The 20,552-nt window shown below is 56.1% G+C and overlaps 1 protein-coding gene across 5 annotated transcripts; it reads right to left on the bottom strand.

Annotated features, from left to right (window-relative positions):
• Positions 1 to 4,703: 4,703 nt before the first annotated feature.
• Positions 4,704 to 20,546, bottom strand: PDLIM7 (PDZ and LIM domain 7). 5 transcript variants are annotated; one of them, XM_006762858.2, is made up of 13 exons: positions 20,410 to 20,546; positions 19,660 to 19,766; positions 15,900 to 16,051; positions 15,790 to 15,820; positions 15,274 to 15,392; positions 14,517 to 14,653; positions 14,320 to 14,356; positions 13,309 to 13,370; positions 12,928 to 13,165; positions 11,818 to 11,998; positions 5,869 to 5,989; positions 5,188 to 5,303; positions 4,704 to 5,041 (listed from the first exon to the last, which is right to left on the bottom strand). In XM_006762858.2, the coding sequence occupies exons 1-13, from the start codon at positions 20,414 to 20,416 to the stop codon at positions 4,955 to 4,957; spliced, it is 1,395 nt and encodes a 464-aa protein (XP_006762921.1). In that variant the 5' UTR covers positions 20,417 to 20,546; the 3' UTR covers positions 4,704 to 4,954. The 5 variants fall into 5 exon arrangements, with proteins under 5 accessions (XP_006762921.1, XP_006762922.1, XP_015418833.1 ...); XM_006762859.2 differs by lacking the exon at positions 15,274 to 15,392 and adding an exon at positions 14,892 to 14,908; XM_015563347.1 differs by lacking the exon at positions 20,410 to 20,546 and adding an exon at positions 19,898 to 20,013.
• Between the last annotated feature and the right edge of the window lie 6 nt (positions 20,547 to 20,552).

The raw sequence follows: 20,552 nt of genomic DNA, 5'->3' as shown, positions 1-20,552 counted from the left end.
CCGCTCTCCAGGCCTGTCCCACCCGCGTCCCAAACCCTCACCTACCGTGGCCCCAGCCCAGGTGCTCACCCTCTTCCCCAGCCCCAGCCTCACCAACTCAGTTTCATTCCTATCAGCTCCCGGTCCCAATCCCACATCCACTCCAAGCCGGCCCAGCCCCATTCCTTGCTTAATTTCTCTCTATCCGGGCCTCATCCCCATCCCTGCTCCACCCCTCCCCCCAGCCCCCAGCCCCAAAGCACACACCCCCATGTGCTACCCAGCCCCACCTCTGAAAGGCCCATTCCTAGTCCGCCACGGTCACTGTCCATTGCCATCTGCATCCCAACCCCAAATCCAGCCCCATTTCTTCCCATCCCAGCAGCTCCAGCCTCACCCCAATTCCATGCTTAACATGCACCTCCTCCCGCCCCAATTCACGAATCCCCATCCCTACCTGCACCCTCCTCAGTCCAGCCTATCCTGTTCCCATTCTGATCCCAGTTCCCAAACACACCCCTCCACCCCGGCCCCAGCCCCAGCTCACATCATTACCCAGCATTGCCATCCCCTTCCATCACCTCTGCCCCACCCCTAGCGGAGCCCCCCTCCCGACCAGCTGCCTCCTGGGCCCTGGAACCAGCCAAGGAAATCCTTTGCCTTGTCCCTAAGCCTCAAGCCTCCCAGCGTAGACTTCCTTCTGGAAGTAGCATCTGACTTCTGAGTTGGCCAAGACGAATAAGAGAGTAAGTAGCGTGTGATTGGTCTCCAGCAGCAGTTCCCAGTGCTTGAGAGAAGGACCACCCTCTTAAAATTCAAAACATTTTCCCAGACCCCTGCCTGGGAAACTCTGTGCCCACTATGCCCATGGACCCCCAGCCCTGGCAGTTTCTGCACAGCCCACACTTGGAACAAGGTCCGAGGATTTGGGGAGGGAGGAGACCCCCCCCACCCCCCCCACCCCCCGCGGGGCTAAAGGGAACTGGGACAAGTAGGCAGAGGGATGTTGGGCCGCAGCCTGAGGCACACAGCTGTTGAGTGATAACGTCTGCATGGGAATCCACGTCACTGCAGCACACACATACCTTCCTCACTTCCCCTTCCACATGTGGCGGCTAGCCTGGCCTGGAATTTAGTCAGATGTCGCTCCTCAGGCTATAGCCAGCTAGAGGGTGTAGGACAGGAGTCAGGGAGTAGGTGTCCTGGACAAGGAGGAAGTGTATCCAGTGCAGTAGCATCCATGTTACATAAAATTCCTTAAGGCTGAGAGACTGAAGAAAGAGGCTGACAACTCTACATTATCATGAGTTTATTAAGGGAACTTACAGATGGGATGCATCTTGGGCGGCGGCAGGATGAGGTGGGTACCCTGTGTGCCGAGGGGCAGACACTAAGGGGTTACTCATACAGGAAAGGGCAGGATGGATGGGCATTAGGGTGTGACCCTCCCCAGATAAGAGGAAAATGCTTGCTTGTGGGCAATGGTCTATTCCAGGAACCAGGACAAAGTGAAGCATAGGGGAGCGTTGATCGGAGAGTCTCTGACGGGACTCATGGGAAGTGACCTCTGTTCTGGCCCTGATCTAGCTGGTTCCAGCCTGAGGGTCCAGCAGCAGTCCCCTCATTGAACAGTCAGAAAGCCAAGGGGTTCGGTGACTGATCTGGAAGCGTTAAGAAAGGCTCCCCTGGGGCTGCTGAGCTGGCAGGATGTGGGCCTAGAGCTGGCTGAGGGGTGTCTTTGCCAATCTTGGGGAGAGCCTCCTGAGAAAAAAGCCAGCACTGAGGAAAGTCACACAGAGAGATGAATAGAAACTAATAACACCCATGGTACCAGATCCCACCAAATCTGAAGTCATTAACCTTTTCAGTTAAATGAGATAAATGAGATAAATTCTCCGTTTCTAATGAATTGCAATTGAAAGAGTCCTTCCTTATCTACTCAGTCCCCAAGTAATGGTCACTTTTGTCAGTGGCAAGAAGGTGAGTTGACTTTCTAGTCCAGGGGTCCTCAAACTTTTTAAACAGGGGGCCAGTTCACTGTCCCTCAGACCGTTGGAGGGCCGGACTGTAGTTTTAAAAAAACCATGAACAAATTCCTATGCACACTGCACATGTCTTATTTTGAAGTAAAAAACCAAAACGGAAACAAATACAATATCTGTATTGGCATGCGGCCCGCGGGCCATAGTTTGAGGACCCCTGTCCGCCAGGCTTTGAATGGCACCCAGGCTCGTCCTGGTGGCCTCCCTGAGCACTCTGTAGTGACCCCACTGCACAATGGCCCCACCTCCCAAGTTCTCCTCAGGCTCCCAGCAAGCTGCTTGTCCTCTCAGCTGGTTGGCTTTGGACTCAGTGTGGCTGCTGCGCCCCTTAGCCCACAGCCTCAGCTCCCTTCCCGTCGCACGGCCGCATGGAGGACTCCGCGGGGCTGTGTGCATCTGTGTGTTCCAAGGCCAGCAGCACTGAGGAGGCAGCACCAGTCACCAGTTCCTGCCTCTGTTCTCTGTACCTGGTGAAACAGTCGCTTGCCCTCCACTGCCTCTCCCTGCTGACTTCAAATGCGCTCCAGCCGCTTGGAGCTGGAAAAAGCCTCTCTCCTGCTGGCTGTCTTTCCAGTTCCCACTCAGACCCTGGCCTGGGCTCTGCCCCCTCAGCTGGGGAGACTGATCCCCAAGGGTGCTAATGGCCCCCTGCCTGACACCGGGACATTTCCCCGTCACCATCCCCCAGCCTGCACCCAGCTGTGGAACACCATGATCCCTGCGATTCTGCGGGGACAGGCTGAGGTGCAGTGCGGAGCAGACCCTCTGATGCTTGGCCCCGCAGACCTGGGCCATTCTGGGTGGTGGTTCTGGACAGGCTGCTTTCCCTCTCTGAGCCTCCTGTCCCTTATCTGAAACATGCCACCGATGCGATTTCTCTTAAGTGCATTTTGAGGATTAGATGAAATTGAGCGATTGCTCTTGTGGGTGCTGGCAGGGGTGACCATTCAGAACAGGTACTCCATGCTTGTTTTTACTTCTTTCCATCTAGGCGAGCCCCTCTTTCTGAGGTTCAGCCCCAGCTCTCTGCTCCTCACTCTCCCCTTACATTCTCCCCCCTTCCCTCTTCCCAGCTTCCCCCCTCTACCCCTCTTGGCACTCAGCTGAGTGAGTGGCCACCACAGCCCAGCCTTCAGAGAGCTGTCCGCACTCTCTTGTCTGCACACTCCTTCTACATCCTCCCCCCTCCGCCTTGTCCCTCTAACCCAGGCAGTGGCCCAGCTCTCAGCTAAACTGATCTGGCCAAATGTTCCCTTGTTGCGAAACGCCTTTGGACGCCTGGCTTATCTGCCTGCTTGACACTGTTGGCAGTTTCTGGAAACACTCCTGCCCAGCCCCAGCCACCCCACCAGACCACCAGGCCTACCGGCCCACAGCTCTCGTCTTTGGCGGCTCCTGCTTCCTCTGCCCAGAGCTGTGATGCTGGTGCTTCCCGGGCTCCCCTCTCTTATCTATGCTGGGGCCCTGGCTGGCCTCACACTGCACTTGGCCCACGTTTATTATTTTTTTAAATAGGGATTTTAAAAAGAAATCTTAGTTGCCAACATTGAAAAACCAGATTTCACATAAAGGTCTGGATCTCTGGATGCTGTTAATAAACTGGCAGATCCGGCCACAGCTGGCATTACCATGTGGCAGCGCGAGGCTGAGGCGGAGCGTGGCTGCCTGGGAGAAGCCTCTCCCCAGAGGACTCCCAGCAGCACTCACCATCCACCCCTGTGATCTTACTCGCTTGTATCCATGGAAACCAAGAGTGGACTGAGGGCTTCATGGTTCAAGAGAAATGGTAGAGAATACATTTCACTGTGGAAGTGGAAGATACTGTTTAATATGCTCCGGACGTCTATGTTGAAAGAAAACCCGTATCCCTCCTGCTTTTCTGTTGGTAGACCTGCCTGGGTTCAGCTCCCGGCCGTCCACAGGCATCAGTTAAAACATCTGTGATGACTGCCCCAGACTCATTCCAGAATTGAACCCAAGGTGAATCCAGACTTGAATCTTCAGCTGCTCCCTGAATGTCTCCTAAATGTTTCACAGGCACCTCATTCAGTCTTTCAACAAACATTTTTTGGCCTTCCCCTATGCGCCAGGCACTGACAAGACATCATGAAAATAACACAGGAAGCCTGTACTCATTGCCCAGGGTCCTCAAGAGAACAGACCCTTCTCTTCTCTTAAAGGGGAGGGGCCCAAGTTATTGAGAACACCAACTTCAGATGTTCATGCCAAGGAGCCTGGAGGACAGGTGGCCATGGATATGCTGCGTGGTCCTGGCCTAGTTTGGGCCCTCTCTCCAGTCCCTTTCCAGTGCAGGCTTCGGGCTGGAGAGATGACAATCCCCCTAGGGTGGTGGAGGGCACCAGTAAGAAGCAAGAGCCCCCACATAGGTAAGGGCAACACCAGAGTCTCCAGGTGTCCAGGTACCAGGCAGAAGTGAGCCTCCCATTTCAACTCTTCTCTGAGCTCCACACCAGGCTGGACCAGGATCCCCCTTCTGTGGGTACCGTGGCCCAGCATATGGAATCCCCCTTCCTCTCCTCTGGCTGACCAAGAGCCCCCCTTTGTCCCCATCACAAGGACCATTAGGATGGTTAGCCCTAAGAAAACCAGCTTAATCTCTACCCTGATACCTGCCTCAAATCCCACCACTCCTCATGCATAGGGAGGAAGCGCACACAGCACACAACTGGATACAGGTTTATTGTGGCACTGGATGTGAACAGGGGCTGGTGTGGCCAGCACCGTGTGCAATGGTGGTGGAGGGAGTGAAGGAGATAAAGGGGGTGAGGCAGGGCCCAGGGAACCCCAGACTCGGGCCAGGGGTCAGGGTTGGGGTGACCTTTGCCAACCCAACCCAGAAATCTGGTGGGATAACTCCAGAAACAATGACCCCTTCAGCTGGGCAGGGAGAGGCAGCCGTGGGCTGGAAGGGCTCACACGTGGGAGAAGGCATGGCTCTTGCAAAGGGGTTTGTCCTTCTTAGAGTAGAAAGTCTTTCCTTCCAGGTTGATCTGACATATCTGGGGACAGCCAGGGTCCAGTCACTTGGGGTTGGAGTAGCCGGAAAAGCCCTTCCCGACCTCTCATGAATCCCAGAGGCAGGCAGTGGAGGAAAGCAGGTGGAGAACAGGGTGCGGGGGGAACCCAGGACTGAGGGGGCACTCACCGCACACACAAAGCACGTGTCATGCCAGCTGAAGCCCAGGGCCTCCAGGAAGCGGTCCCCGGCGTCGATCTTGAAGTCACAGCCTCGGCATTTTGTGCCAAACATCTTCTCATAGTCTGGCAGGGATGGAGGCAGAGAGGAAGGAGGAGCTGGGTTCTCACCTGCCTTGGCCACGCCCCTTTTGCCTGGCCCTGCCCCTTATTTTCTTTTTAAAAAAATTTTTTATTGATTTTATTGACTTATTTATTTAAATATATTTTTATTGATTTCAGAGAAGAAGGGAGAGGGAGAGATAGAAATATCAATGACAAGAGAGAATCACCGGCCGGCTACCTCCTGCACACCCTCTACTGGGGATTGAGCCTTCAACCCAGGCATGTGCCCTTGACCAGAATCGAATCTGGGACTCTTCAGTCCGCAGGCCAATGTTCTATCCACTGAGCCAAACCAGCAAGGGCTGTTTTTTTTTTTTATTTTAGAGAGAGAAGGGAGAGGGATAAAAACACCGATGAGAAACATCACATCTATTGGCTACCTCCTGCACACCACCTAGTGGGGATTAAGCCCGCAACCCTGGGCATGTGCCCTAACCAGGAATCAAACCTGGGATCTCTTGGTTCATGGGTCGATGCTTAACCACTGAGCAACACCAGCCGGGCAGCCCTCCCCTCTATTTCTTACCTCGCTCACAGTAGGGCACCCCTTCTTCCATGTAGAAGGCCCTGTTCCGAATGGGTGTCTTGCAGGCTGTGCAGGTGAAGCAATGCACGTGCCAAGTCATCTTCAGGGCATGCATGATTTCCTGGGAGGAAATGACAGTCAACTGGCAGCTCAGCCCACTCCTTCCCACGGTAAATGTGACATCTCCCTCCCACTCCCTGTCTCCTACCCTGAGGTCTCCTGGTGACGTCCACTATGCCTCTGACTTGACATGTCCAACACTCAGCAACCAGTCTCCGTACCCCTAACCTGCTCCTCCCACAGCTCTCCTCATCTCCATTTTTGGCAACTTCATCCTTCCACCTGCACAGGCCAGATTACCCTCTCACACCCTCTATCAGGTCCACTAGGGAATCCTGTTGGGCCCACCTTCACCACTGCATCCAGATCCTGACCACTGCGCACAGCCTCCCTCCTGCAGGGTGTGAGCCTTGGACATCTCTGGCGAGGTGACCCCATAAAACCAGCGTCTGCACTTCTCCCTCTGCTCCTACAGGCTGATGTTAACCTGAGCCAGGCCACATCCCCTCTGCTGGAATCCCTGCCTGCTCCACATTTCTCTGAGCAAAAGCCAGACCCCTGTGAAGGGCCCAGAGGCCAGGAGGTCTTGCTTCTGTCCCTCCGCTGCCTCTATATACTAGTAGACTCTCGCCCATGGTCCATGCACCACACACCATCTTGGGGCTTCACACCAGCTGCCCCTCTGCCGCCTTGATATCTGCAAGGTTCAGCCCTCACCAGCCCTCACCTCTTTCAAGTTTCTGCTGAAATGTCACCTTCTCCATGAGGCCCACTCTGATAACATGGGTTCACACATTTATTTAAAAATGGAAGAGTGGCCCTCACGGTTTACTTCAGTGGATAGAGCGTCAGCCTGCAGACCAAAGGGTCCTAGGTTCGATTCCAGTCAAGGACTTGTATCTTTTTTTTTTTAATATATATTTTTTATTGATTTCAGAGAGGAAGGGAGAGAGAGAGTTAGAAACATCAATGATGAGAATCACTGACTGGCTGCCTCCTGCACACCCCCTACTGGGGGGATTGAGGCAGCAACATGGGCCTGTGCCCTTGGCCAGAATCGAACCTGGGGCCCTTTAGTCCACTGGCCGACACTCTATCCACTGAGCCAAGCCGGCTAGGGCAAGGGCATGTATCTTGGTTGCAGGCTCTCCCCTAATCCCCCGCCCGGGCCCTGGCTGGGGCTCGTGCAAGGAGGCAACCAATCAACGTGTTTCTCTCATATCGATATTTCTGTCCTTCCCCCTCTCTTCCATTCTCTCTAAAAATCAATGGAAAAATATCCTCGGATGAGGATTTTAAAAAATAATAATAAAATAAAAATGGAAGAGTGTGGGCCAAGCTAGATCTGAGTGTGGCCAGCATCTAGGTCTCAGATATACCATCTCTGCCCTCCACAACTTCTATGTCACATCTTACATCACATCACAACCACCTGGGCAGGACTCACTGCCCAGAGAAAGCGACATGCCCCCAAAAGATGGCAGAAATGGGTTTTGTGCCCGTCTCGTTGACTCCAAAGCTGGCTCTTCCCACTGCCCACGATAGGACAGGGGCTCCGGCAGGATGTGGGGGCCACAGCTAGGCCCAGTGGGTACATGGCAGGAAGGCAGGCTTCCGCTGGTATTCACAAGGACCTGTGAGCAGTACTGTCTATTTTACCCCGTTTCCTAAGTCTGTCTGCTTCTCCCACCCCCATGCCCCTGACCTCAGCAGCCCCGCCCACCCCCCCCACCCCCCATCTAGGTGTCTCTCCCTGCCTGGGAGGCTTGCTGAGGCACACCAGCACCCCCAGCTCCAAACTCCTAACACAGCCTCTGCCACCTCTTCCACCTCAACTCACACTTTCCCGGGTGTCGCGTTATGACACAAGTTATTCCTTCTGCCTGCAGCACTGTCCCTGATCCTTCTCCAAGTTAATTCCTACACATTTAAAAATATATTTTTTATATTGATTTATTGATTTGAGGGAGAGGGAGAGAAACATTAATGAGAATCACTGATCAGCTGCCTCCTGGGGATCAAGCCAGCAACCCAGGCAAGTGCCCTGACTGGGAATCTCCTGGTTCATGGGTTGACACTCAACCATTAAGCAACACTGGCTGAGCTAATACCTACACATTTTAAGTTCAAGTTAGAGGCCACTCCTTCAAGTGTTTACTGACCACCTCCTACATAAGGGCACCGTATAACGCATGAGCAGCCCAGGTGGTGTTGAGCGTCAACTTATGAACCATAAGTCGGGGTTCGATTCCCAGTCAGGGCACATGCCCGTGTTGCAAGCTCGATCCCAAGTGTGGGGTATGTAGGAGGCAGCCAATCAATGACTCAATCATCATTGACATTTCTGTCTCTCCCTCTCCATTCCTCTCTGAAATAAATAAAAATATATTAAAAATTTAAAAAATAAGCATGAACAAAATAGCCCAGTCCCAGCCCATGTTCATACCTGGGGAAGACATGGTAAAAGGACTGGGGGTAGTGAGTAAATTGTGCAGTGTCAGCCTGGTGGGAAGGGTGGACATCAAGAAAGGTGTTCCTGAGGAAATCATGAGTCCCAGATGAGAATGAGGTAAAGAGAATGCTAGTGTTCCTGCCAGAGGACACCTGCGCAAAGGCCCTGAAGGGGTGGGGGATGGGGGAGACACGCACCTGTGGCTGGATTACCAGGGTGAGGGAGGCTGGTGGTGAGTGGTGAGCCTGGGGTCCCAGATCAGAATGAGTTCTTTCTAATGTGTCCCCCGATCCTCCAGAGCTCCCCTCCAACTCCACTGGAACCATTTAATTGCCCTGTGCCTCTCCCCATTCTCCACACTGAGCTCTGAGGACAGGAAGTCTCCAGCGCTGGGCGCAGGCAGGGTACACAGCCCATGGCAGGTTGGGGAGGTCAGCCTCCTGTCCCATCGAGCGTGAGGGTCTACCAGGCCCTGGAATCCCTGCAAGAGGGGAAGCTGAGGCTGCAGGGCACTCTGTGGAACCACCAGCCTGGGCCAGGGCAGGAGCAGTCCGCCATCAAAGCTCACTCCAGAACCCAGGACTCAGCTCCTCACCTGTGGCCTGGGTGATACCTGCCCACCTAGGACTTGGAGGGAGGGGCAGGGGGAGAGTGCAGTGTGATGCCAGCAGAAAACCCAGATGCCCAGCTCAAGAGATCCTGGGATCCAACCCATTTTCCAGAAGAGTCAAATGGATGTGGCCTATTCTGGCAGGGAAATTGGTGTGATTTTGGACAAAGTTCCCTCATCTATCAGAAAGAAAGAACCAAACTGACTTCATAGGATTGTGAAGCTGGATGCCTACACACAGTAAGTGCCACATGACCTGTCACTATAATGACGAAGACTGTGATGATGTCCCATTCTCCCATCTAATGATGGAACCTCTTTTTGCTGGGCACACGGCTGCCCCACATGGACTGTAGCCTCCCTTGAAGCTCAGTGGGGTCATATGACTGAGTTCTGGCCAATGGAATGGAAGCAGAGGGCTGGGTGGCAGCATCTTCTAAAGAGAGCTGACATGGGCCTCCCATCCCTCCCTCCCTCCCTCCCTCCCTTCCAACGTCCTGCTGGCTGGAACGTGAGGATTTTGGCTGAGGCCCGAAGCCATGGTCTGTAAGTGGTAAGTAAACCTGTGCAGACAATGGCCGAGTAACAAGATCTAGGAACCTGGATCCTTCTACCAGTCCCGGGCTGCCCACCTCTGGACTTTTTAAAAAATATGCTTTTAATTATTTCAAAGAGAGGAAAGGAGGGAAAGACAGAAACATCAATGATGAAAGAATCACTGATCCACTACCTTTTATACGCCCCCTCCACACTGGGGATCAAGCCCACAACCTGGGCATGTGCCCCGACCTGGAATCGAACTGTGACCTCCTAGTTCATAGGGCGACACTCAACCACAGAGCCACACCAGCCAGGCTGGACTTTCTTAGGCGGGAAATAAGCTGCCATCATTTTGAATTCTCTACCACTTGCAGTCAAGGTAACCTAGTATGAGCATCACCACAGAGCTCTCTGGCTGCGCTGGCAGCTCTGTCTCCGGACCCAGAAATAAGAAGCATGAGTCCAAGCTGGAGTCAGCTGGGCCTGAGGCTGTTCCCAACTCGTTCCCCCACTCTGAAGCGTCTTGCTCCTGAGCTCTGAGGAGCTTCCATAAGTACAACAGTAACGCCCTCAGCTTGTCATCCCTGCCTGTTCTGTACCCTTTTCCCTGGCTCTGCCTTCAGCCTGATACCCTCCACATTCCCCTCCCCAGTGTGAACTCCTGGGGACAGGACACATGCCTACCTCTTCACAAGGTGTCCCCAGCATGGGGCTCACTGCCACACTTAACAGAGAGAACTAATGGGGGAAGGCCGTCAGCCCATCACCCTGAGCCATGACACGTGCTGACCTAAGTCCCAAGCCAGCTCCAGTGGCAGCTCGGTTGCCCTGCAGGACACCCGGCCAGGCTATGCTGAGTGTGTAGTCTCAGTGGTAAGACTAAGATTTTGAATCACAAGTTTTTGAGTGTGAGTTTCCGGCTTTGCCACTCAATAGTCCTGTGTCCTTCAAGCACACCAAGTCCTCTCTCAGAGGCTTCATTTCCTCATACATTAGGGGTGCAGACACTGAGGACCAGCCTCTCAAAAGACTGTCACAAATAACCCCCTTCTCTTTTGTCTTCCGCTCTGATGAGTTTGCTCTGGGCCCAGGTGCCCAGCTCTAACTACTGAGATGAAGAGGCACATTCCTGGTTTTTCTTCCAGAGTTAAAAGGCAAAACTTCATTAAAAAAAATACCATTTGCCCCTCTGCCTCCTTCCTGTCTGCAGCAAGAATATAAGGCTGGGGCCTTGCACAGTCACCTGGCAACCATGATAGGGTAAGTTTGGGGACAAACGTCTATAGGCTAAGAGCAAAAAGGCAGGAAAAGCCTAAAGGCATCCTATTCCAGCCCTGCAATTTTTGACTACATCTCCGCAGTGGGCTTTTCTGTCACTGCAGCCAAGTGCAATGCCACAGCCACAGCTTGTTTCAACCTGATCCACATGTACTTCCCTCCTTTGGGGAACATTATGCTAGTTTTAATTCAGGGAACCTGTCTTCCCCCATTCTCGGCCAACTCCCGCTCCAGGGCCCGTGTCACCAGGCCAGGCCAATCAGAGACACGGGACTTGAGTCAGGGATGGGCATGTGACGCAAGCCAGGCCGATGAGCAGCAGCACTGGCACTCTTGATGCATCAACTGGCCCAGAAGTGAAGCTGACATTCACTCTGCAGTGCTAAGCTGGGGAGGTAACCTGGAGCTGCTGTGGCTCCATTTTTGCTGCCTTCTAGGGAACAGAAGCTGGGAATGAAGCCAACAATGAAAACAGAGGCAAGTAGTAGGAAGAGTCCTGATGACCTCGGGACCTGCCATCAGCTGGGCCTGAAATTTAGCACCCCTTGGGCTTGCCAGTTATTTGAGCCAATACACCCTTTTTTGTTGTTGTTAATACTCACCAGAGGATATTTTTTTTCCATTGATTTTTAGAAAGAGAGAAAGGGAGGGAGGGAGAAGCATCAATTGGTTGCCTCCCGCACACGCCCAACTGGAGACCAAAGATCAAACCTGCAACCCAGGTAGGTGCCCTTGCCCTTGACCAGGAATCGAACCCACAACCTCTTGTTGCATGGGCTGGTGCTCTAACCACTGGGCACCTGCCAGGGCTGAGCCAATACACTCTTGCTCAAGCCCTTTTGAGTAGGATTCCGGTCATTGTTAAAAGGATCCTAGCTAATGCAAAGTGAGACCAAAAGAGCAACCCATTTATTATGCTGCTACGGATCGAAAGGGCTCATGCAGATAGAGCCCCTCAATGCCAACAGGGTCAGACGCACCTTCCCACCCACCTGCCAACCCCACTCACGCCTGTGATCTTTTTCTTGCACTTGGCACAGCTGGGTGCGTAGCGCATGTCATAGCAGGGTGGGCAGAAGATGGCACCCTTCTCCTCGAAGAAGCCGCCCTCTTCAAGGACCATCCCACACTGGCTGCACACAAACTCCTCGGGGTGGTACGCGTGGCCCAGTGCCACCAGGTAACGGCCCCTGATGGGGAGGTGAGGGCGGTGAGAGGGAGAGTATACAAATGAGGTGGGAGTGCCTGGCCCGAGCCCAAGCGGGTTTACTGAACACTGATTCTGAAGCCTGAAGGGGAAGCTCATTCTCTGCATTTCCCAAGGAAGGGAGAAAATAGGCTTGGGAGATGACTTGCCCAGTCACACAGGAGAATAATGAAGCTGTATCACTTTATGACATGAATGGGGCAGTGCTGGAATAGGGAGGAGGGTTATACTGGGTGGAGCTGCTGGCTTGGGCCCAGTGAGATGAACCTGAGGAACTGGGGCCCTGCAGGGCAGAAGGCCCAGAGTGCCCCTGAGTCCTGAGGACCAGTGGGTACCTGAGGGGATGCTATCCTGCTTGCCCGCTCCGTCTGGCCTGGGGGAGGTCCACAGGTCCCATGCTCTGCAGAGCATCAGAGCCGACAGGAGGCAAGAGCAGGGCTGAGCTGAGAACTAGAAAGCCTCTAGAATCTGGTACTTTGATTCTGGGGGGAGGTTTGGGACTCTGTTGGACCCGAGAAGCAGTGCAGAGAAGGAGGGACCCCTGGGCTGTCTGCAGAGCAGAGGCTAAGTAGAGAGAGACCAAGCAAACAGGAAGGAGAGAGGCAGAGGGGCTGTGGGGCAGGCCCTTCTCTGCCTGAGAGCAGTCAGTCTATGGGTGAGCTCTGATGCATCGCCGGCACTTCCTCCATTGCACTGGGGCAGACACTGATAAAGACTGATGCGGGGAGGGGAAAGTGATGCAAGATTCAGAATCTGAGGACCCAGGTCAGGTCCCTGCCCCCACTCCAAATGGGAACTGAATCTTTATCCTGTGCAATGGCAGCTGAGATGAGTGGAGAGACAGATGGGGGAGCAGCGGTCAGAAAGACACTAGGATAAGGCATCAGGACAAGAAAGGAACAGGGCACCCACCGGATGACCTTGTGGCACTGGTGGCACACAGGAGTCTTGCCATTGCTGCCACCACCCCCTCCTGTGCCCCCTCCAGCAGCTGCCTGCACGATGGAGGTGCGGTTCTGCAGGGGCGTGGGTGTGGCGGGCTGGCTGTGCCGGGTCAGCACTGTGCTCGTCTTGTCCGGGGCATAGCGCTCAGCAAATGCAGGGTCCACAGCCCAGGGTGGGCGACTGGTCGGGCTGGGGGTGGTAGGGCCTGCCAGGGCCAAGGAAAGTGGCTCCGGGGGGTGCCCAGTGACCCCAAGTGACAGGGATAGAACCCAGGGCAGCTTGGAGGGACCCACCACCCCCATCACCTGGAGGCCACCCACCCTTCCCCAGACCCAAGCCCACTCTCACCAGGCCAGGGTTCCTGGGGTGTAGCTGAGGCTGGGACTGGGGCTTCTGTCCTGGGCACCTGGCTGCAAGATCTGCCATTCAAGGCACTGCACGGCTGGGTCTCCTAACAAGACCCCACCCCCCAACCTCAGTCCTGTTGGCCCCATGGGAGAGGCCTGGGTGCATGAGAGCTGCTGGGCCGGACTCCAGGTCCCATGGGTAGGGCTGGGCCAGGCAGCTTCTCCCAGCCAGGATGCAGCAGGCCTGTCTGTTGGACAGGGCTGGGAGGTGGAGCAAGGATCTTGCTTCCAGGGCAGCTCTTGGGACTTCCTCATCCCCAAGATCCAGCTCTGAAGGCAGGACCCTCTTTGTAAGGTACCGCCTCCCACCGAGACCCAGACTGGCAGGGCCCACACTGGGTCTAAACAATCTAATACCCCACACCCAAAATACAAGCCAAGTCCACAAAGACAGAGGCAGAGAAAGGAGGACTGAGTGTTTATTTCCATGCCCGAGCCAGCACAGATCTGGTAGACAGTAGTACCAGAGGGCACAGAGGGAAGGCAGTGGCAGATGAAGCCGGGCCTGTGCCAGGTGGGCAGCCAGGGCCAGGCCAGCAGGAGGCTCAGTACAGGAGCAGACAAGAGGTGGGCCAGGTAGGCAAAAGCTGGAGGCACCAGGGGTGCCCTGGGCAGGGGGAAGAGAGAGAGAGGCAAGAGAGGACAGCTGGCCAGCCAGCGCCGGGCTACGACTGCACGTTGAGCACGTGGGCAGAGCGCTGGTGGTGCCAGTCCCGGAGGCGGGTGTAGCGTGGGCTCTGCAGCTCCAGGACATACTTTTCCCTGAGGGGCAGAGAGAGAAGGAGGAGGAAGTCGAAGGAAGGAGAGATGAAGGGAAAAAAGAAAGGAGGAAGGAAGGGAAGAAAGGAGAATGGAGAGCCCTGGCTGGGGACCCCCAGGAGCAGATACAGGGTGATGGCTGGAATGGGAGAGGCAGCAGATGAGAAAGAGGGACTGGTGCCTGCCCTTTTACCTTGACTTCTTCAGGTGCTCCTCATCCGGGTCTTGCACTGAGAAAGCAGAGGCAGGCATTGACCAAGAGAAAACAGAGGGCTAGCCCAGCCCTGAGCCCTGGCAAAGGGTCACAGGGTGCCTAGCCAGCTCTGGCTGAGCCCAGGTCCAGGCTGGGGGCCAGGAGGAGAGTTTGCCCTGCCCCGGGCTGCCACTTACTGAACTCGGTGCCCGTGAGGTGGGCAAGGATGCGGAAGGAACGGGATTGGCCCGTTCCGGGCCGTGGCCGCCAGTCTTCCGTGTCTTCCATCAGCCGCTGCTTGCTGGCATCTGGGACCAGCGGTCGGAGCGGCTGTCTGTGGGGAGGGTGTGGCTCAGGACCTCATGCCAGGGGTAACCAGTGGGGTAGCCCCTCCCTGGAATTTGTGCATGTGGGCTATAGTGATGGGAGAGTGGGTAAGGGCAAGGCCAGGGCCCTGCTGGGTGAATGAGGGGGTAGGGTAGATAAGTGAGAGGGAGCCAGGGTAGGAAGGGGCCACCACCCAGAATGCCAACAGGAAGGAAGAGAGGGACAAGCAGAGGGGGCTCACTGACTTGTCAGGGGTCTGCACCTGTGAAGGAAATAGACAGATGGGACAGGTAAAGGAAAAAAGGGACAGATACTTGGGAAGAAGAAAGATAGTACGGGGTCAGAGTGGCCAGGGGCAAGGCTGCACTGAGTGTCTGAGGCTCAGTGGGCCCAACACCACACCCTAACCCCGGGGTGCCAGCAGGGGGCGCTGCCTGGCTCAGAGCTCCCAGAAAGGCAGTGCTTGGGCAGCAGCCATATCACCCTAGGAGGGACCTTAAACCTGCAGCCTCCGCCCGGGCCGCCAGGGGCCACTGCCACACAGTGCCAGCGGGGCTGGGGTGCAGAGCAGAGAGAGTAGCAATGGGTGGGCTTAGCGTGGGTGGTGGGTGGGCAAAGCTGACATACCCATTCTGCTGTGGGGTGCTGTCAGCCAGCAGGGGCGCCCCGAAGGGCCGCGCTGTCTTGTTGAGGGAAGTGCTGGGTGCAAAGGTGTACCGCGGGGGGTCCGAGGCAGGGGTCAGGGCCTGGGCGGAGGGGGGAATGGGAGGGGGCCTGGGCCAGAGCTGCGGAAGGGGCGCCCCCTCCCACCAGTGCAGAGGACAGTGGTGCTCCAGCCCCGCCCCTACACGTCTGGATGAGGCTTTAGTGGAGGGGGTGACTCAGGTTTCAAGGGGCCCATTTGGGAGCAATGATTTCAGCCCACCAGTGCAGCTAGCAGCACAAGCCTGGTAGAGGTATTGTGGACAGACAGGCAGAGATGCGTGGGGCAGCCCTGACCCAACTCCCAGTTCCCCACACTCTCCCAGGCTCCAGCTTCTGCCCCTGACCCTTGGAAGGGGGTACCGAGGCGGCTGTGCAAGAAAAGCAGGCCAGCTGGAGTCCAACCCCACCCGCCCAGATGGCCCAGGCCCTGTCGCCTACCTTCCGAGGTTTGCTCTGAGCCGGCTGGGCCCTGGAGGAGAACAGGAAAGGGTAACAGAGAGCCAGGACCAAAGGCAACTCACCTGCCAGGGGGGTCAGAGCCCTTATACCTGCTGAGACCCAGGCTGAGCTGCTCCCCACAGGCTCGGATCTTGTTTTGGGCTTCAATGTGCGTAAGGCCTCCAGCATTCTCGCCATCGATACTCAGCACCCAGTCGCCAACAGCTACCCCAGCCTGTGCAGCTTTGCCTCCGGGCGTGAGCTGTGAAGAGAGGAGGGTCACGAGAGCACAAAGACTGCCAACCAAACTGAGGCCAACAGTAGTCAGCCTGCCTGAGCTGCCCGCTTCCAGACACAGAGGCCTCTTCATTCAGCATATTGTGGGCAGCTGCTGGATACTAGAGATCTGGGAGGGGTGGGGCTCACCTGAGCTTCACAATCACCCCGGCTATTTAGTTATTCACCTCCATGACCCTCCCCACACTAGAGACTGCCCTGATGTCAATACGCCGCCACCCTCAGGCTAAACCCCAAACTTCTCAGCTCCAACTGGCCGCTTGCCCAGGCCGTTCCACCTACCAGACATGTCCTCTGGCTTATGCATGTGGCAAGCTCCTCCCTGACGCCCTGGGTGCTCTCACTGACCTCTTGCGCTCCCAGCACACTGTGCCGGGGCCACCACCAGGGATCTGCCGGGATCCCCTGAGAGCCAGGAATAGGCTCCATTGTCTTCAAGTTCCCAGTGAACAATGCATGCCTGAGGGGGGCCGTGGTGTAGCTGTGGCTTCTTGGCTGTAAATGTGTCACCTCAAGCCCTTCAAGTGCCACTCACCCTCTCTCCAATCCTTTGGGCTCTGGTTGGGGACCCCTGGTTACTGTGGCAAATGAGGAGCAATAACAGGATGGGAGGGTCACCCAGTGTGGGCTGAGACCATCAGGGATGACTTCTGAGAAATGGTGGGTCTTGGTGACAGGAGTGGTGTGTGCTGCCCAGGGGGTGAGAGTCCACTTATGAAGGCCTCCAAGGCAAGGGGAAGGAACCAGGACTGGACCTTGAGGTTAGGAGGTTCCATTAGCAGTTTGAAGGCCTAGGTTATGGTTATTTCTCAGGTCTCCCATAGACTTGGCCCTGATGAAACCCACTGGGCCCTCAGCAGGAGCAACCCAGTTCATGGGTCTAAGCTCCCAGGATGCCTGGCCAGAGGATGCATTGAGCCTGGCATTGAGCAGGTTCTGTGGGGAATAACTGGAAGGGAGATTCATACTTCGCAGCTGGGGGTTGGAGGGCTTCAGAGGTACAGGCCGCCCAAAGCCCAGGCGGCTCCTCGGATGTGCAGGTACACAAACTGAATTGAAGCAGAGAGAGGGGCGGCAAAGAGAGATGCAGAGACTGACAACACTGGAGTAAGGGAGAGATGGGTTTGATGGCTGTTTCATGCTTGGGAGGTTGGAAGGGTAAGGCATGCGTGACTCCTTCTTCACCTGCTAAGCGGTACGAACACAGCTTACATTTATTGAGCACCTAGTATTGCCACATACTGACACTGAATCCTCCAACAACCCTGTGGAAAGGAGTCTGAGATTATACCCACTTCATACATAGGAAAACAGAGCGGTTAAGTAACTTGCCTCAAGTTGCCCAGCTAGCAGGAGGTAGGGCCCAGACCCTACTCTAAGGCTCTGCTACACCAGGCCAACTCTGGTGAGTTTTAGGGCCCAACTCAGAGGTCAGCCTACTGGAAAAACTCCCTGATTCCTTGGCTGGGTTTGGAGCCTGGATTCCCTATGTTACCTTTAGTTCAATCCAGCCCCTTACAATGGGCATAGGGAAGTAACGCCCTTGAAGGGAAGTGACCTATGCAAGGTCATGGTGAGTCAGTAGAAGGGAAACCTGGTCCAGCCACTCCCTACCCACAGGGCTGGCTCCTGGGAGATATGGACTGAGCCTGAGGTGGGTGTCTTGGGGTGGGCAGGAGCAGCTGGCTCCCAGAGTTCCGACAACTTCCTTCCTAACAGTGGGAGTGAGGACAGGAAGCACATGAAGGATAGGGGAGTGGTCAGAGAGGTGGAGAGAAAAGCATGAGAGCTGGGAGGGCAGGAAGGGAGTGGGGGATGGCTGGAAAGAGAAGCAAGGAGGCCAGAGGGACCAAGGAGGGGAAAAGAGCCAGAGGGGCTGGACACTGCATGGGGTAAGGGGTGAGTCAGCCTGAGGGCTCCACTGAGCAGCCCAACCCCCCAGTCCCAGACATTACCTCATCTCCCAGGCCTGGGACCACAGCCAGCCCTAGCCCCTCCCTCTTCCCTCCATGCTGGGGTCAGGGGAGAGGGAGAGGGCTGCCCAGCTCATAAAAGACCACCCCACCCACCTACCCACCCACTCACTAGGGCCCAGGTCCAACTGTAAGGCTGGGATTAACTGTTGGCCTCCTCCACATGCTAGGGCTGCTGACAAAGGAGCCAAGAGTACCCCCAATAGGCCACATCTGGAAGTCCAACCCGCAGGCTACTATGCTGCCCATCCCCACCAATGAAAAAACTAAGGCCCAAGGCTCCGCAGCCACAGTGGCCAGCACTTTTCCAGGGAGGGGGTGGGGGGTAGGTGTTCAGGGCTGGCAAGGCTTGAGGATTGTATAGGGGTGGGTGTGTATGGTAGGAGGACCACTGCCCTTAGCTACCCTGCTGGCAAGGCAGTTGTCAGGGGAAACCGAGGAAAGGTTTGTGGGAAAAAGTGACTACCTCCCTGCGCTGGCCATCAAGCCCAACACCCACAGACAGGCTCCACCTTACAGCTCCTCTCAGGCTGGGCAGTGCCTGGACAACCTTCTGACCTGCTCTGGGCGGTGCTTGTCCTGGGCTTCCTGCCATCAGCTGCCTGTCCACTGGGTGCCTGGGTGGGCCTCTCTGGGCAGGCGGATTGGGCACAGAAATTCCCCACCCCTCATCACCCCTAGACCACAGTCAGAGACACCGGCCCAAGGGCTGGCCTCACTGTCCCTGGGCAGGCAGCTTGTTCTCTGTACACCACAATTGACCCTACAACTGGAGCCATGGCCTGGTGGTCACCAGCTGAGGCACCAAGGTGGTTCAGGGGTCCAGACCGAGGCCAGCCATTTTTAGCTCTGCAGGGGCCTGCCACCATTGTTCATCCCAGTGTGGGGCTGCATTCTTGGGCTTATAAGGCAATCCCCCTGCCGCAGGGAGGAGCCAGCCTGCAACTCCGCCCCCACCAGGGCAGGCTCTCAGGGGCTGAAGTCAGAACCCTAGAGCCCATCCCACACCTACTTGGGGTCAAAGGCCACTGCAGCCTGAATGGGACCAGTGGATGGGAATGGAAGTCCTCAGGTAGGCTGGAGAAACAACCCCACCCACCCACAAAAACTGCAGGCATCCCCGGGCCTGAATTCTAATCCCTGCTTGGCCAAGAAATCTCCAAAGGAGCCCTTCCAATTCAGCCCTGAGGCCCCTCATTTGAAAAACAGGTGATAATGACTATTTCCTGGGTGGCAATGAGGTAGTAGTGAGATCCTGCAGTCAACACCCTGCCTGTGGCCTGGCGACAAGCATTGTATTGCTCCCTCAAGCAGCTTACACACTTCCTAGAGACCTCAGGCCCCCCTCTTGCAGAATGGGCCTCAGAGGCAGCCCCAGGAGCTTTGTGGAATGGCACCAGGTAGTGCAGTGCTGGGGAAGCCTCTCCTAGCATCCACCTAGTTCGTAGTCCTTGTAACAAGTGCCCCTCCCCCCTCCCCCCCCACCTCTGGACCTGGACACCTCCTGGGTTTTGGCCCTGGCTCCAATTCCTTCCATCATCCACAGGAGACCTGAGCATCCAAAGACTCCTGGTACAGCCCTCCCCCAACCTAGGCTCACCCGGGAGATGGAGAGGGGCACATTGAAGTCCTTGCCCCCTTGCAGCCGAAAGCCCCAGGGGGCTGGTCCCTCCAGCACCACCTTGAAGGAATCCATGGTGCCTGCCCCTGAGAGAAGAGAAAGGTGAGTAGCTCGCATGGTAGGGCAGGTAGGCACAGCTCAGAACACCAGCCTTGGACTGGTGCCAGGCAGGCAGGGACAGACGCTGAGCACACCCAAATCACCAGTGGGCAAGCACCTAGTCAGGTTTGGCTGTGCTGCTGCAGACAGGGGCAAACCCCCTCCTCCCAGGGACTGGGAGGGTGAGGAGAACCAGCATCCAGGCTGGAAGTTCTGTGCATCCAGAGCTAGTGGCACGACCGTCCCCCAAGCCAACTTGGAGTCTCGGACAGCGGGGTGAGTCAGGGGCCGGCGTTCCTCTCCCCCGCCCCCAGGTCCCGGCAGGCAGGCCGCGGCTGGAGCCTGGTCGGGCTATATAAGGCGTGTAAGCTGACACTGTGCAGAGCCAGCGGAGGGAGCACCCGGGGGCTCGGGACTCAAGGGGGAGGGGTGAGAAGGGAGGCGGCTGGAGCGGGTCCTAGTCATTCCGGGATTAGTCGAGGCTCCTGGGAGCCATGATGGGACATCCCTAGGCGCTAAGGGAGGAGGGGGAGGCGGCGAGGGCGCGATCCCGGCGGAGATCGGTGGGGGTCGGGACCGCAAAGAGTGGCCAGTAAGGGAATTCATCCCGGAGCGCAGCGGAGGTGGTACCTTCCATAATGGCCTGCTACCATCCAGATGTTACTCAGTTTCCCTCTGGCCCACCGCCCGAGTCCTATGCCGCGACCGAGTGCCAGGCGCAGGAATCAGCGCAGGCGCCGATCCTCCTAGCCGCAGCCGGCTTCGCCGCAGGA

Source organism: Myotis davidii, unplaced genomic scaffold (assembly GCF_000327345.1).
Source record: "Myotis davidii unplaced genomic scaffold, ASM32734v1 scaffold438, whole genome shotgun sequence".
In the NCBI taxonomy this organism is placed as follows: Eukaryota; Metazoa; Chordata; class Mammalia; order Chiroptera; family Vespertilionidae; genus Myotis; species Myotis davidii.
Note: the sequence above shows the minus strand (reverse complement) of the source record. Positions and strands in the feature narration are given on the sequence as shown.

Bases quoted from the DNA above. Each gene is read 5' to 3' on its own strand.
- PDLIM7 (XM_006762858.2), bottom strand. The intron at 11,999-12,927 runs GTGGGTGCCCTG...CCTCCCCATCAG, and splicing joins CAGTGCCACAAGGTCATCCG to GGGCCGTTACCTGGTGGCAC. The intron at 5,304-5,868 runs GTAAGAAATAGA...CATCCCTGCCAG, and splicing joins GGTGCCCTACTGTGAGCGAG to ACTATGAGAAGATGTTTGGC.